Source organism: Fistularia commersonii, chromosome 17 (genome assembly GCF_037954325.1).
Source record: "Fistularia commersonii isolate RoL2024-O1a breed Wild chromosome 17, RoL_Fcom_v1.0, whole genome shotgun sequence".
In the NCBI taxonomy this organism is placed as follows: Eukaryota; Metazoa; Chordata; class Actinopteri; order Syngnathiformes; family Fistulariidae; genus Fistularia; species Fistularia commersonii.
In genome coordinates, this window is record NC_141300.1 from 17,792,096 (window position 1) to 17,806,529 (window position 14,434).

At 47.0% G+C, this 14,434-nt stretch overlaps 2 protein-coding genes across 3 annotated transcripts; one reads left to right on the forward strand and one right to left on the reverse strand.

The window, feature by feature from the left end:
* Positions 1-248: 248 nt before the first annotated feature.
* lrrc61 (leucine rich repeat containing 61) lies at positions 249-3,397 on the reverse strand. The gene is made up of 9 exons (XM_086163830.1): positions 3,156-3,397; positions 2,172-2,267; positions 1,943-2,089; positions 1,800-1,860; positions 1,561-1,646; positions 1,428-1,493; positions 1,250-1,318; positions 1,004-1,129; positions 249-905 (listed from the first exon to the last, which is right to left on the reverse strand). Exons 1-9 carry the CDS (start codon positions 3,181-3,183, stop codon positions 799-801), a joined length of 786 nt encoding a protein of 261 aa, XP_086019956.1. The 5' UTR covers positions 3,184-3,397; the 3' UTR covers positions 249-798.
* On the forward strand, positions 2,829-13,253 carry cib2 (calcium and integrin binding family member 2). Of its 2 annotated transcripts, XM_086163832.1 has the most exons (7): positions 2,829-2,845; positions 4,019-4,378; positions 5,654-5,688; positions 9,765-9,876; positions 11,053-11,200; positions 11,285-11,480; positions 12,578-13,253. In XM_086163832.1, the coding sequence occupies exons 2-7, from the start codon at positions 4,328-4,330 to the stop codon at positions 12,597-12,599; spliced, it is 564 nt and encodes a 187-aa protein (XP_086019958.1). In that variant the 5' UTR covers positions 2,829-2,845; positions 4,019-4,327; the 3' UTR covers positions 12,600-13,253. The 2 variants fall into 2 exon arrangements, with proteins under 2 accessions (XP_086019958.1, XP_086019957.1); XM_086163831.1 differs by lacking the exons at positions 2,829-2,845; positions 4,019-4,378 and having other exon boundaries at positions 4,416-5,688.
* The last annotated feature ends 1,181 nt before the right edge of the window (positions 13,254-14,434 follow it).

Sequence of the window (14,434 nt, forward strand, 5' to 3'; positions counted from 1 at the left end):
CTCTTTAGCAATGTTTCGTGTTGTTCCGTCCATTCACAGGTGTTTAAATAAATACTAACTCAAATACAAAATTGTCATCATACGCAACAATGTTTTAAGCGTGTGCAGATGGATCTTTGAGACATTAAGCATTAAATTTAGGTCGGAATGAGATTTGACCAGATGAGCAGCAGGTGGCGCTATAGTGGCACTTTTGTGTCATCAGAGGCTGGATTTGCCTCATGAGTTCAAATGAGATGCAGACAATATTCATGTTCATCTTTATTAGGGCTGTCTTTGACACACAGGGACTGTAATGTATACATAGTAAAATTTATGGTATAAAACAAGTAGAAACAGCTGGAACAATCATTCAATCACAATTTGCAAAGGCTCATCTTACAAAGAAATGCATACAGCGTGGGCAATTCCCGAAAAGATCCAGCAATGCAAAATGGAAAAGGTCTTAGTTACAGAAAACCTATACAAATTTTAAGCAGCATTAATGCAGGCTACAACATGGCACGAAATGCACACTGTGCAAGTTAAGACGTCTTTGAAACCAAACTGAGGGGCGTCAGCATGGATAAAGTTTTTCAAACCACTTATGTGTATCCTCCGATACACGGTGCATAGGACGTAATAAGATTTAAACAAATGCTGCACACAGCATGAGTCTGACAATATTTGTCACGCATTTGGAAACAGCTTGGTAATTTGAAAAACCTACAGAACATTAAGTATGGTGTTTTTTTTTTTTGTTTTAAATTAAATAATACATCGTCAAGCTAATTCGAAAAGTTTCCTAAATAGCCATGCTCAGATGGCGTACTGCTTTGGCTGCTTCTTCAGGCTCATGGATCTTTCAGTTTGAGAAATTAAATGAGTCGCTCTGTTGTTGAGGAGTCTGCATTCGTGAAGAACGTCTGCAGAACAAGGAAAACGCGGTAGAAATGCGATGAGTGATACTGCGATCAGACACCATGGTGGGACGGCATACCTTCACCTTCTGACGACCTCTTACCGTTAAACTGTTTGTAAGCCTCTTCGATAATGGCGTTGTTTGATCTTTTTATTTCCCAGTAAGTTTCCTCCACCCACGGCTTACAATCTTGGTGTTCGATAAGTTGCCCATTCTTGTACAAACCAGCTGACGTTCAGAGAGACAAACCGTTGACAAAGTGTTATAAATGGAGAGAAAATATTGACTTGGAGGTGCATTTGATTCAAGGGATTGACAGATCAATGTACCAAATGGAGCGGTCAGCACCTTTGATGGTGTCGTCGATGTCTTTACATAACTGGTACAAGTCACTTCCACGTCCAACGACTCTTTCGCCTTCAGTTATAGCAGAACAAACAAACGGGGAAAAAAAAAAAAAGGCTAATCAATGCCTGTACTTTCTGATTTCGTGTTCTAGCAAAGAATGGAAGAGAATCAATCTCACCGTCGAGCACTTTAATGTTTGGGAACATCTCAAGAACTAGAGTTCTGTAAGACGGGTTTCTGCACACTGAAAGAGAAGTCACTTTACTGGGAGAGAATTTCAATTTTGCCTTACGAAATGCTGCCGAGATTACCTGGATTGGAATAATTGTGAGTGTTGTCTTTAAGACGAATGCTCTCGAGCTTTCTTAAAGACTGAAGGCAGTGGAGGTTCTCAATACTGTTCACAAATAAAACAATCACTTCAGTACTACTTTACCACAGCTTGACATCTACAGTATGACTGGTGCCTGACCTCAAGGGTGACAGTCTGACAAAAAATAATTAGCATTCAGAATATCTGGATTCTTCAAGGTAATTCTTACGGTTTTACCTGGATATGACATTTCCAGCCACATTTAAATTCTGCAAATTATCACAACTGTGCAGCGGCTCTGTGAAAACAAGACCGGAAACACGGAATAAAGCACGACGACTGTCTCCCGAGACGAGCACGAAAAGCTCCTGTAACCTCACCTAAATTGGAGATCCTGTTAGCTGACAAATTTAGGACAGCCAGAAGGCGGAGGGATGAAAGTGGTGACAAATTTCCTATGTTATTTCCCGAGAGGTCCAGTCGCTCCAGATTCATACACTCCCCTATACATCCGAGGTCGTGGATTCCTAAAGGAGATAATAAATGAATAACAGGGATGCTGTTTTTTTTCCCAAACGCGCAAATGGCATCGCTAGAATCTGATCTTACCGAGCCCTCTGAATTTCAGAAACAGTATCGATTCCAAGTCGAATTCACCGGTGTGTGACTTGAGCAGCACCGCAGTTATCTTCTCAAAGTCCGCATCTGGGGAGGGGGGAACAAGACAAGGACCCCACATCCTGACAAAGCACATCATCTCACATACAATCCAACCACTGACCCCGTAATGCGTGAGTCAGCAACTGCAAGAGCGGCGCTGCAAGCCTCTTGTCTGTTCCAGTTGCAAATAGCTCATCTCTAAACAGCACATTTCTGCATTACTCTGCAAAGCGTCCGTACATGTGACAGCACCAGGATAAGATTATCTCTCCGTTGTTTGTGATGGGATTAGCCCACCACGATGAGTAATAACTAAGCACGATATTTGGATTATTTCCCGAGGCCGAATCAGACCTACTTTTTTGTCCCTTTTTCTTCATGAGGCTTCACATTTTGCATATTCCCTCACAGAACAGGGCATGTCTGCTCTCTATGCAGCTCAATAAGGCATCAGCGATGAGAGTTACCGGGATATGATCAAAAAGTTGAATAATAATGATAGAAAAAAAGATGTACATCGGACTGATATTTAGTAAGTTACTCAACTAAGTAAATTATGCGCAGGCGTTCTTTTGTTTTTGTTTTGTTTTTTCGAGGGGAACCACACAAAATGACACCAGCAGGTACCAGAGGTTTAGCATCACTCAGCTTGACAGGCACATATTACACGTCGTTAGCTACTAGTGGCAGCTAACGCTAACCCGGGTTTCACGACGACTCATTCCGAGGGAAGCGGCTGGGTTACTTCTTTAAAAAAATAAGGATTTGTGATCTGGTCCCCACGGCGACGCACAGGCATTGTTGCCGGCCAACCGGGAGAGAGGGGGCGGCGTTAGACCCCCAATCCGCGTAGCCTGTAGCATCAGCTAGCAAAAGGTGTACTAAATCCCGCTAGCATGGCCACGTAGCAACAAGCTATCCATCACAACTTACCGTGGTCTTTATCGCGCTTCGCGTCCATCGCGGGGCGGCTGAGCGGCCGCACGGCGACCTGTCGCGGCTGGAGGCTCACGGAGGGCCGGGGGCTCACGGAGGGCCGGGGGCTCACGGAGCGCGGCGGCGGGCGGGGAGCGCGGAGGACACACGCATCGGTGCCGGGGGTCGCAGACGGGCCGCCGCGTTGCAGGGGGCCGGGAGGGAGAGAGAGCGGACCGGCGGCGCTCCGCCGGAGGGGCGGGAGGGGAAGGGGGAGGAGGACTGAGTCACGGCCGGGGGGTGAAGCCTGTCTAAGCGGGTGTGTTTGGTGTTTGGAACCGAGCAACAGGTGCGCAGGTCCGGGGTAGTTTCCAGCACAGACCCGGGGGTTCGGGTTTCCCCGGAGCCCCCGCTCTCAAGACACACCAACCAAAAAAAGACCTTTTTATTATTTCATCATTTTTACATCGATGTGTGTGTTTCTCCATCCTCGTCATAAACTAGTTATTAGTTTTCATTTAAAGACGTAATTGCCTTTATTAATTAAGATAAAGGGATAAAAAAGAGCTGGTGAATGGGAGGGGGGGGCATACTTGAAATTACATTTTGATGTGCGGACTAAAAGTTCATTATTATTATTAATAATAAAAATAATAATAACAATAGTAAAATCTGTTACATTTTATCTAAGGCGCCGTACTCGATTCTCAAGGACAACATCCAAACATATACACGAAATACGGATTAAAAAATAAATACTAAGAATAAAAACAATACAATTGTTATTGTATTGAGCTTATTTTGAATTCAATTCTGATCATTTACGGCAGAATTCGAGTGTCGTTTTATTCCGTGGGACCAGAAGCGCTGACGTTTGTTAGGTTGTTATTTTCCAGAGCTCCCATTGGTCAGTCTGCGGGGAAAGGGGCGGGGCTTGTCGTCCACGGGCTCCACGGTCTCGCCTCCGCCGGCTCCCCACGCAGCACCACCCTGCTCCATCCACCACCCCTTGTTTCCAGTCCACACCCGCCCCACGGCATCCACGGCTCATCTTCGGCGGTATCACGGTTCGGTCGGCCACCCCACTGCACCCCACGCCGATCCACGCCACATCCATGCCTCCAATCGAGAGCAGGCTGTGGACGCTCCGTGTCGTGAACGTTTTCACGCGGCAAATGACTTGATAAGACATGGGTAATAAGCAAACTATTTTTACCGACGAGCAACTTGACGCCTACCAGGTAAGATTGCTGTTCTTTTTATTTTTATTCAATTCTGCAACAAGATATTTCCGATGACATCAGGTTTTGTCACTCATTTGTGTCAAAGCTTCCAAAAGTAAAAGAAGATGAAGTTAAAAATGAGCTGGACTGCAGTTTTACAAGTGTTCTACCATTGATATGATTGTTCCTAAAGCCAGGGGAACTCTCCTGTAGATGCTGCAAGATACATGAAGTGCCAGTGTAAACATATCTTATGGCCATACATGTGACATGATGTAGGTCCGCTGAAGGAGTGCGGCCCTATATATTATTTAACCCCTGCTAATCATTTCCCAGAGCCGTTGCTGCAGTCACCGATGTCCGATGACTCTGATTTCACAGCCAACTGGACCTTTCTTTTATCGCGTCGGCCGAGGTGCCGCGCAACCGTGCCCGTTCTGCCGCCTGTTAAAACCACATTTTCATCCAAACACCTTCATCGTATTCAGCGCAAATAAATAATTGATGCCGAGCCGGCGCGATATGCTGTGAAACTCAACTCTCGGGAGACAGTTTGGTTCTCTAAGAGCCTCTCTGGTTACTCCTGCTTCTCTTTAAAAGCCCGTATTATGGAAACGCCGCGTTATCTTTGTCCAGTAACGTTATTGATCTGGACGAAACGCTCACAACGTCAGAACCCTCAAAGGGGATGATTTCCTGGATAGCTGACCGATCAATTCGATGGCGTTCTGACTTAAACCGCAGCTTGTAATGACAGTCAAACCTTACAAACAGCTTTACTGACACATCTTGCTAATCCAGTATATCACGGTACATCGTTTATTTTTCCTGGGATTTCAACAGCTCGTAGGAGTGTCATGGATGAATAATTCAACCTATAGGGAAGTTATGGTTTCTCCTCATCGCACCAGCTGCCTCACACACTCACGGCGCACACAGGAGGTTAAACAAGGGAACCTCGGTTCCTCCCTGTGGTGTCGTCGGAGAGCATCCTTTGCCAGGACACTGGTCGTGGAAGTGTAGACAGACCGAAGTGGACGCCAGATCACGTTCCCCTGCCACGCTGTTCCGATTGCAGGTGGCAGGTGACAACAAAACCGGCGTCGCTCTTTCGGAGAAACCAGAGACTAGAAGCTGGGGTTGTTCATGTGTCTTCTGAGGGTTTGTCATGATACTCTATGTGAAACACACACACACACACACACCAGGCCAGGTCAGGTATGTGATGTCACCGTGGGTCTTGTAATAATCCCACACTGCTGCATTTTGACTGATGTTTCCTTCACGTTGCAGGATTGCACCTTTTTTACTCGCAAAGAGATCCTGAGGTAAGTGGAGTCGGAGCTGCCTCGTGTCCATTTCCATGCATGACACGTGCACGTGACGTGGATCAGTTACTGACCAGAGCCAAGCCTACGTTGGATTTTTGGAGTGGATAGTTATACCTATATTTGGATACAAGTAGATGAATAAATATGCCACGATCTGTCCAACATTTGCATGTTTTCACACTGGAGTTAGCTTTAACTATCCCAGCATGCTGGATGGGCTTGCTACCAAGAACCATCTGGGGGGAGCTTGTAGAAGCACAGCAAGGACTTTCAAAGAAAATCCTTGGCTGAGCCACGAGTCCGTGGGGAAGACGGCGAAAACATCTCATCCAAAAGAAGCTATAAAAGTCATGCCGTGCAGAGATTGTCTGCAAGATGTTGGGATTAAACCAAACACCAGGTTATTGGGATCCACCTGGGATTTCATGCACGATAAACTCGTCAGCTGTTTTACCAAATCGGCCCCCGGTTGATTTGTGAACAGCGAAAAAAAAACCCTTACAAAGTCACCTGATTGATGATGTCAGTTGGACCCGGTTATAAATTATACAAGACGGAGCGCTGGCCGTGTCCTCAAAGCACCTTTTCGCTCGGGGAGAAGCAGCCACTTCCAACTACAGCTTGAATCGCTGCACTTCTTTACACGCCGACGCCGGTTTGTGTCATTTGCCATCTCAGACGAGTTCACGACGTGGAACCCGCAGTATTAAGACGGTGTTTATGCAGCTGTTGCTTGCGAAGGAACGTGAACGTAGCATGTGGATAGATAATAGCGAGGGTTCTGAGATCAGCCGGTGAATGCATCATTCCTGCTGAAATGATAGAGCAAAGAATAACTTCTGATGATGCAAATATGTAGATTATTTATTTCTTTACTTTTCATTGTTATTATCCTTTTAAATCATATACTTTTATTGTCAGTGTGCATTATATTGCTATTTGGTGGCCTGTGACCCCGAATGAAAGTGACCAGAAATTGTTTTGTGAGGTCCGCATACAGAGAATTTAGTTAATTTCATGTCAGTGTGGGATTGTGAGAAACGTCTGCTGGATCCCTCTGTATGTCCAGTTCACGTGGAACAATTGAAATAAAGCTGACTTTGAATTTGAAGCGTTGCATGCGTGATAATACACAGCGCTCACTTAGAACGCCTGACCTGAGCTCGTCTGTCAAATTCTGCCTTTTCATCCGTGAGTCACTCATGGTTTTACCTAAATCCCTGGATTCCCCGCTGGCTGCTTTAATTATTCTTTTTTGCAACCACCTCACATTTCCGCTTCTTTCTGCGTTTTGCAGCCTCAGCGATCAAGGACATGTGATCTGATGTATAACTATATGCACGCGGTGATTGCGGCGTGTATTCCCATGCTTTGTGGGCATCGCTCCTCCTGGCTGTCACTCTCAGCCGCTGATGACGAGCACATAAATTCAACAAACGGCCGCTTTCCTCCTGATGAGCAGGACTCGCGCCGTTTACTTTTCACTCCAAGGTTATCGATGTTTGGACGCTCTGTGATGGAAAAGTTGCAGCGTGAATGAATGTTTGTTGATCCAAATCCTGTCAGTTTTTGAAATGATTACCTGAAATACACAGGGAAACACTTTCAGAAATATCAGATGACCTCGTATTGTGATATTGATGTAGTTTATTTTTCCAATGTTGCATAATAGGAATATAAATTTAAACCTTGGATGGAAAAAAAGACCGTTTTTTTTTTTTTGGTCACTTTCGGTCGAGATGTTCTGTGCCCATTATTTTCACACTCGTGTAAATAATAAATCTAAGTTTAAGATGTCTGCACTTCACTAATCAGGGGACAGTTTAGATTTGAGATCACGTTGCATTTCATTTCATTAAAAGCGCTGCAGTACAAGACATGCTATCCATGCAAACAGCGTGCACAGTGACCCCCCGAGGGAATCCAGCCTTCTTGCTGTGTGTGTGTGTGTGGGGGGTGTGTGTGTGTGTGCTAAACATTGCTCCATCTTGCCGCCCGGTCTATTTTTTTGCTTTTTAAATTTTTTCCGTCCATCTTCTTCTTACCCTGCACTCAGGGTGGCGGGGGATGCAGGAGTCCATCCCAGCTGGCCTCAGGCGAGAGGCGGCCACGTATAAGGACCAACATCCATTCACTCGCTCACTCATTCGGGGCAATTTTTCCCATTTTTTTCCAATGAACCTGCTGCATGTTTCTGTCCGTGGGAGGAAACCCACGCAGACAGAGAGAACATGCAACCTCCACGCAGAAAGGTCCTCTTTTGGGAATCAAAGCAGGTCCCTCATGCTGTGAGGCTGAAGCGCTAACCACTGCACCGCCGCGGCGCCTTTTTCACATTTTATTTTTTAAATGATCATTTTTTAATAAATCCACCTCAGATCCTGCTAATTTTCCGAGCATGCGCCCCCTCCGCCTCCAACGATGAACAGATCGTGTCACGGTCTTTCCTTCCCGGTGATATTGACTTGACTTTGACCGGGAGAGCAGCGCTGCCCCGGGGGCAGTCAGTAGAGGGTGTAATAGAGTCCCCCACTTTACGACTTTCATAAAACACTCCTCGTTTCCGTTGTTGCGAATGTTACAGCCGAGCCACGAAGCGTCAGACAGTAGGGCGCCGGTGGTTACAAGGTCACCGATTTCCGCCCTTTGGCCTTATGTCATATCAAGTGTTTGACATACATCATCTTCATGTTTTGGTTTCATGAAATGAGCGTTCGGCCGCGGAAATCCCAGGACAGAGCGGGACGTTTGCCGCGCGCTGCGGTCAAGAGTAATTGTTTTTGTGTCGACCATCACGATTAGAATGGTGGTTGCAGTTATTGGTCTCTCGAAGCACTTCTGGTCCAAACACTTTAAAGGGTCACGGTGCATTGAACCCGCAAAAATAGTGTTTTCCTGCTGCGCACCAATGAATCTCCATCATTTTGATGGGTTTATACAATTTAATTGAAGCAAATTTGTCCTCTAAGACCAGTGTCCCCGCTGACGAATGGCGTCGCCGGGGTTTTCAAGGTACAGTGTCTCGGGAGTTTTAACGGGCCAGAGTTCAAGACGGGCTGTAGATCAGCGCCGCCTGCCTCGACCCGAGGCTCGGCCTCCTCTCAGGAGTGCCACGAGCCACAGAACACAACATGGCTAGAGCTTCCACCTCACAGCAAGACGGTCCCTGAATAAATTTCATTAAACATAGGAATAATTTATCCTTTATTAATCCCTCTTGGTGAAATTGGTTCTCTGCCATGAAGCCATCATGGACGAACCGTGAGCGTTGTGCTGCCAGGGAGCAGTGAGGGCTTCAGTGTGCTGCTCAACAACAGTCTGAGGAGCCGGGAATCCAACCAGGAATGTTTGCTTCCAAAGACGATCGCTCGAACCGTCCTGCGCCGCCCCTTGATGGATGATGAACTTTCCATTTCATCATTCATCTCGGGCAGGACAGAAATTTCCACAACTTTTTCAACGCGTGAGTTGGAGGCAAACGTTCCAGACGTGGGAACGACCGAGTGAACTGTGACTATCGGCGGTCTTCGGGTCGCCACCGGTCCGAAAAGAAAATCTTTCCTGGTATGAATGATTGTTTTTTTTTTTTTTTCATTGGACCTTCTGGATCTTATTCTGAAAAACAACTGTTTCCTCCTTCTCCTTACTGCTGCTAATATTGTAGTTGCCTAATACGAAGTGTAATGGCTTTGTTCAGATTAAATACTTTAGTATATGAACCCCTGTACCTCTAACCGGTCCGTGGAAACATTGTCATCCATAAAACTGGTCCCTGGTACAAAACAACCAGGGGTCGCTGCTGTTTATGACGTGAATGACAGCATGAGTGTTGTATGTCTGTATATGAGGCCCATAAACAGCTCCGGCTCCCCCCGACCATCACTGCAGGAGTAGCAGAATGGAAAATGAATGAATGAAATTCAGTCGCAAATATTGCCATTGCTGACAGGCATGTTGTCAGCCTCTTGTCAATGTATGTCTATGCGTGATTTCTGTGTGTTTATGTTTTAAATGTCTTTTAATTTTCCAAAGACGGTCAAAAAGGCAGGCTAAAGTTTATTTTTTTATCGCAGGTTGCACGGCAGGTACCATGAGCTGGCTCCGCACCTGGTGCCCATGGACTACACCAACGAGCCGGACTGTAAACTGCCCTTAGCCTTGATAGTCAACATGCCGGAGCTGAAGGTAACAAAGATTTTTGTTGTCGTCGATTCCACCCTGGCTTCCTGTTGCGTTTCAAATAGCTCGCCCTGCCGCGCTCCACATTTTTTAGCCATTTTAACAGTATTACCCACGTGCCGCCCGCTGCTCATGTACACCGACACACAATCGATTCACGCTCGCCTCCGGAGGACGGAATTGATTTTTAACCGCCGTCATAACCGCTGATGTGACAAGCAGCGCTCGGCGGCCTTATAAAAAAGTTAATGTGCCGCGAAACGCTCTGCAGCGGCAAGCGATGTGACCCTTCCTATGTTTGAGTGCCTGTCGTTTGTATAGAAACGCCCGGAGCTCGGAGAAACAGACGCTTATATAACACCTTCTGCGCGGTTGCAATAACTACGCTTTCTGACGCTTTTATAGAATTCAGCTCCTCTTGCTGATACTCAGCACATTATAGCTGCTGTGGGAGATAAATATTTACCGTCATCTCCGTTCTATTCAGCGCACCTGAATAGAAGCCGAACCGACTAAAAATGAACAAATAAATCTATGTGTACATATAAAGGCCGCACTTGTCTACAAGACGCAGCTTTCGACGCTGTAACATGAGATATTTAGACACATTTTTTTAAACTTTTAATTAAATCCATACCAGTCAGATCCACGAATACGTGCTGGAAATGCTTTTTTTTTTCAAACACTGGCCGTAACACAGCTGATGAAAAAGACGAATAATAAATAAGACAAGGAAAAGTCCAGCTATGAATCCGTTTTTCCTTCGTCCTCCTCCAGCCGACGTCTATCTCGTTCTTCCTCCCGCGCACTAAATCTGTTCAAGTCGTCTTCTTCGCCGTCGGAATTGAACGGCTTCAAAATTACACTCATTTCATGGGTCCGATGTGACGAGGTTAAATGTTTTGGCGGCGTGAAGCTCGTCAGTCCAAAAAAAAAATTCCACAACTTAGCAGCATGGCTTTTGAAGCCGCAGCATCACAACGTGTGGATAAAGTAGCGGCTTCTCGTCCGGGAATGACGGTACTTACTGTTTCTTTCAGATGATCAGAACAGGCTTTAGTGCATGTGGACTATGCTGGTCTCTCGCCCCAAAAACAAGATGTGGTTTTCTCTGCGGCCGTTTAAAGTGAACGCGGTCGCCTTACATTGGCCTAAATGTTCTCTGTCCCGGCCCTTTTTAAGGAGAATCCATTCCGCAACAGGATAGTCGAGTCTTTCTCGGAGGATGGGATGGGGAATCTCAGCTTCAATGAATTTGTGGATATGTTCTCCGTCCTCAGTGAAATGGCGCCTCGGGAACTGAAGGCCATTTATGCCTTCAAAATATACGGTAGTGTGTCATTTCTAACACCTTTGTTTTTGTTTTTGTATATAAATCCTATAAAAGTCAAACAATCTTTGCCGTTACTCACAGATTTCAATGTGGACAATTACCTTTGTAAAGAGGACCTGGAGAAAACTCTGAATAAGCTGACGAAGGAGGAGTTGACTCCCGAGGAGGTGGATCTGGTATGCGAGAAGACCATCGAGGAGGCCGACCTGGACGGCGACAACAAGCTCTCCTTTGCCGATTTCGAAAATATGATCTCGAGGGCGCCCGATTTTTTAAGGTAATTTAGTTTTGCTTCGCAGAACAGCGACTGCATCATAACGTCTGTCGGGAAAGGACTGGACAGAAGCTTCAGGTGTGAAGAGTGAAGGCAAAAGGGAGGAAGCGCCGTGAGCCGGTAGAGTCTCTGAAGAGGCACCGCAGAGATCTGATCCAGGCAGAAACGAGTTACTCGATTCCAGACAGCTGCACGGAAAGAGCGGGGGTGCGGGAGCCGGCGCCCATCGGGCACGAGGGGGTTCACCCTGGACCCTCGCATGAAGACATGACAATTTAGAGCCGGGGTGTCAAACGTACGGCAGGCGGGCCGGAACCGGCCCGCCAGGGGGTCCAATCAGGGCCGTGGAATAAAACTACCATTTGAAAAAATACACGAAACTTAGTTCTCATATTATCTGCTAGTGATGCACTGTTTTAGTGAGTGTTGGAAACACTGCACAACACTGTGTGACTCACAACTTACAGCAGATGGCAGGAATGCGGGTTCTGTAAATAGCATTTTGTCTTGTTAGAAATGGACCCGATTTTCCGTCGGCCCGACGCCCTCATCGGCAAGATGTCGTCGTCAGGAAAGAGAAAAGTGGACCTGGAGCTTAGGGTTTTCCACCTCTTATTTGTTGGTTGAGGTTAATAAGAAACCCGTACGCTCGGTGTGGATGCGGCGAGTTTCGGTGCCACGATGAGACTCGCCGTGGCGGAAAATACAACAAAATGCACGGAGAACTGAGAAGACACGACGGAGGCGTCGTGTCCTTGAAATGGCACTGCCTTTTCTTCATCAATCTCAGGTTGTTGGTCGTGCATTTTTTAAAGGAACGGTTCGTTACATTTAAAGATTTGCATCATTAACCTGTTTGCCTTTTTACTAAGACAAAGGAAACATTTGAACTTCGTGTTACTTCCAGGTAATTTGGCCTTGACATCAAATTAGGCGGTACGTGGCCCAAAAGGAGTTTGACACCCTGCTTTAGAGTCTCCAGTGAATCTCCTGCATGTTTTTGGACATCATTAATGAGGAGGTGAATTGAACCTGGTGCAAAATCAAAATGATGGCTAGTAACTTCTGGTTTCTCTCTCTCTCCTCTTGTTTGACCGAAGCACCTTCCATATCAGAATCTGAGGGCAGCCGGCGGTGGCGGCGTCCAGCTCGGCGCAGTACAAAAAGAACCCGTCTCCGTCTCCAGACGACCTCGCCGCTGAAGTTCATTCAGCCAGAGAGCAAAAAAACCCAACCCAAAACGGTAGCGTTTAAATCTCAGGATCCTGGAATGCTTTGATTTCGATGTTTCGGCTTTTCTTGGCCGGCTACAAAAGGGCTCGGCCTCCTCAAGTGTTTTCCTTTTCCAACGCCGGCCGACTGGAACCAGCCTGACGGATGGATGGTTGCATTTTGAGCGCATCAAAACCGAGTCTACCTACGTTGCTCATGAGATGCTGGACCGGTCTTCCTCCGGTCACACTCGCCACACGACTGCTTGTTTGAAAGAAAGGAAAACGGACGCCTTCCACGATGAGCTATGCAATATTTGTACACGTGGTCGAATCTTCCTGCTTCCGCGCTGCGTCGCTTTGAGTCCCCGGAGTCTTTTTGTTTTGTTTTGCTCATGAAACTGGGATGTTTCGACAATCACGACGTCATCCTCCAGCTAATGAAGGGCTGAACCGTCCGGACTCATCGCGCTCGCCTCTGACCCCTCGCCGCCTCACGCCCGTCCTTTGGATAAACATTTTGCAGGTTTATATGTCTTGTTCAGAATAAATGTTTTTGTTTTTTTTCCCCAGTGTGTGTTCTGAGTGAATCAATAGCGGCGGTCAGGGACGACTGAAGGAGACTCAGCTCTCCAAACAATCATTTCAAGTGGCTTGACCTGCCGTAATCATGGATCCGGTAATATTCACCCCACTTGTGCACGCTCACGCTGATTGTGAAATGTGTGTGTGTGTGTGTGTGTGTGTGTGTGTGTGTGTGTGTGTGTGTGTGTGTGTGTGTGTGTGTGTGTGTGTGTGTGTGTGTGTGTGTGTGTGTGTGTGTGTGTGTGTGTGTGTGTGTTCTCCACATGAGGCGTAAATGATTTGTGAAGCAGGGAGTGATGGTTTGGATTGCGCTGCCTCAGCAGGCTCCACCGGCATGATTGCATCCCGTATTCTTCCTCAGCTTTGGCCCGGCTGTGTTTCCGGAGCTGCGAGATCTGCATCGGCTGCACGCTGTGCGTTCTGCCCGGATCAGATACATGCAAACCGGGCCACGTGTGCAGAACGTGCGCGGGCTGTAGAATGGAACAGCATATTTATCCCGAAGGAAACTGCTTTGCCGGACGGCTCCAACATGACGTCGATCACTTGAAGCCTGTTGTGTCGCTGTCAGGTTTCCTTCTTGCAGAAAGGGGATGATTGTGTAGTTTGATGGCCTCGGGTGAGACAGACCTTCTGCTGAGCTCCTCTGGGCTCTCGGTCTACAGCTGAAGGCTCTCCGGTAGGACTTGGGTCCGGAAGCGAGCGGCTACTTCAGCGTCCTCCTCTCAGATCGGTCCGATTCACCTCCCGGGACGGAGCCGGCCTTCTGGATGTGATGGCTTATAGAGCCTGTCAGCGCGGCCGCCTTCAGCTCAGCGCAGCGAAGAAGATGACGCCAGAGCCAACGACCAATCAAACCTCTGCAGAACGTTGAAAGTCCTGAGTCTCCTGAGAAAAAACATCTGTCTTTTACAGAACGGCATCTGTGTGTTTAGTCTCCTGTCTGCAGAAGAAATCTGACTCTAAAACCCGGAGCAGGTTTGCAAACACTGGGAAGAAGAAGAAATGGGGACGCCGGTCTGATTGGAATGAACAGGATTACGTTATCTGAACATCTGCAAACTACATTGAAGCTACATTATCGTTGCATTGAAGCATTCACATGCATGACAGTGAGTGAGAGAGCGGACCCCTCGCCACACACACACACACACACGGGGT

Excerpts from the sequence above, each read along its gene's own strand:
- lrrc61 (XM_086163830.1), bottom strand. The coding sequence starts at position 3,183 with ATGGACGCGAAGCGCGATAAAGACCACG. Across the intron at positions 2,268-3,155 it reads GAAGCGCGATAAAGACCACG|ATGCGGACTTTGAGAAGATA; the intron begins GTAAGTTGTGAT and ends CCCCCTCCCCAG. Across the intron at positions 1,319-1,427 it reads AAACATTAAAGTGCTCGACG|GCGAAAGAGTCGTTGGACGT; the intron begins GTGAGATTGATT and ends CTATAACTGAAG.
- cib2 (XM_086163831.1), top strand. The coding sequence starts at position 5,507 with ATGTGTCTTCTGAGGGTTTGTCATGATACTCTATGTGAAACACACACA. Across the intron at positions 9,877-11,052 it reads TCAACATGCCGGAGCTGAAG|GAGAATCCATTCCGCAACAG; the intron begins GTAACAAAGATT and ends GCCCTTTTTAAG. Across the intron at positions 11,201-11,284 it reads TTATGCCTTCAAAATATACG|ATTTCAATGTGGACAATTAC; the intron begins GTAGTGTGTCAT and ends CGTTACTCACAG.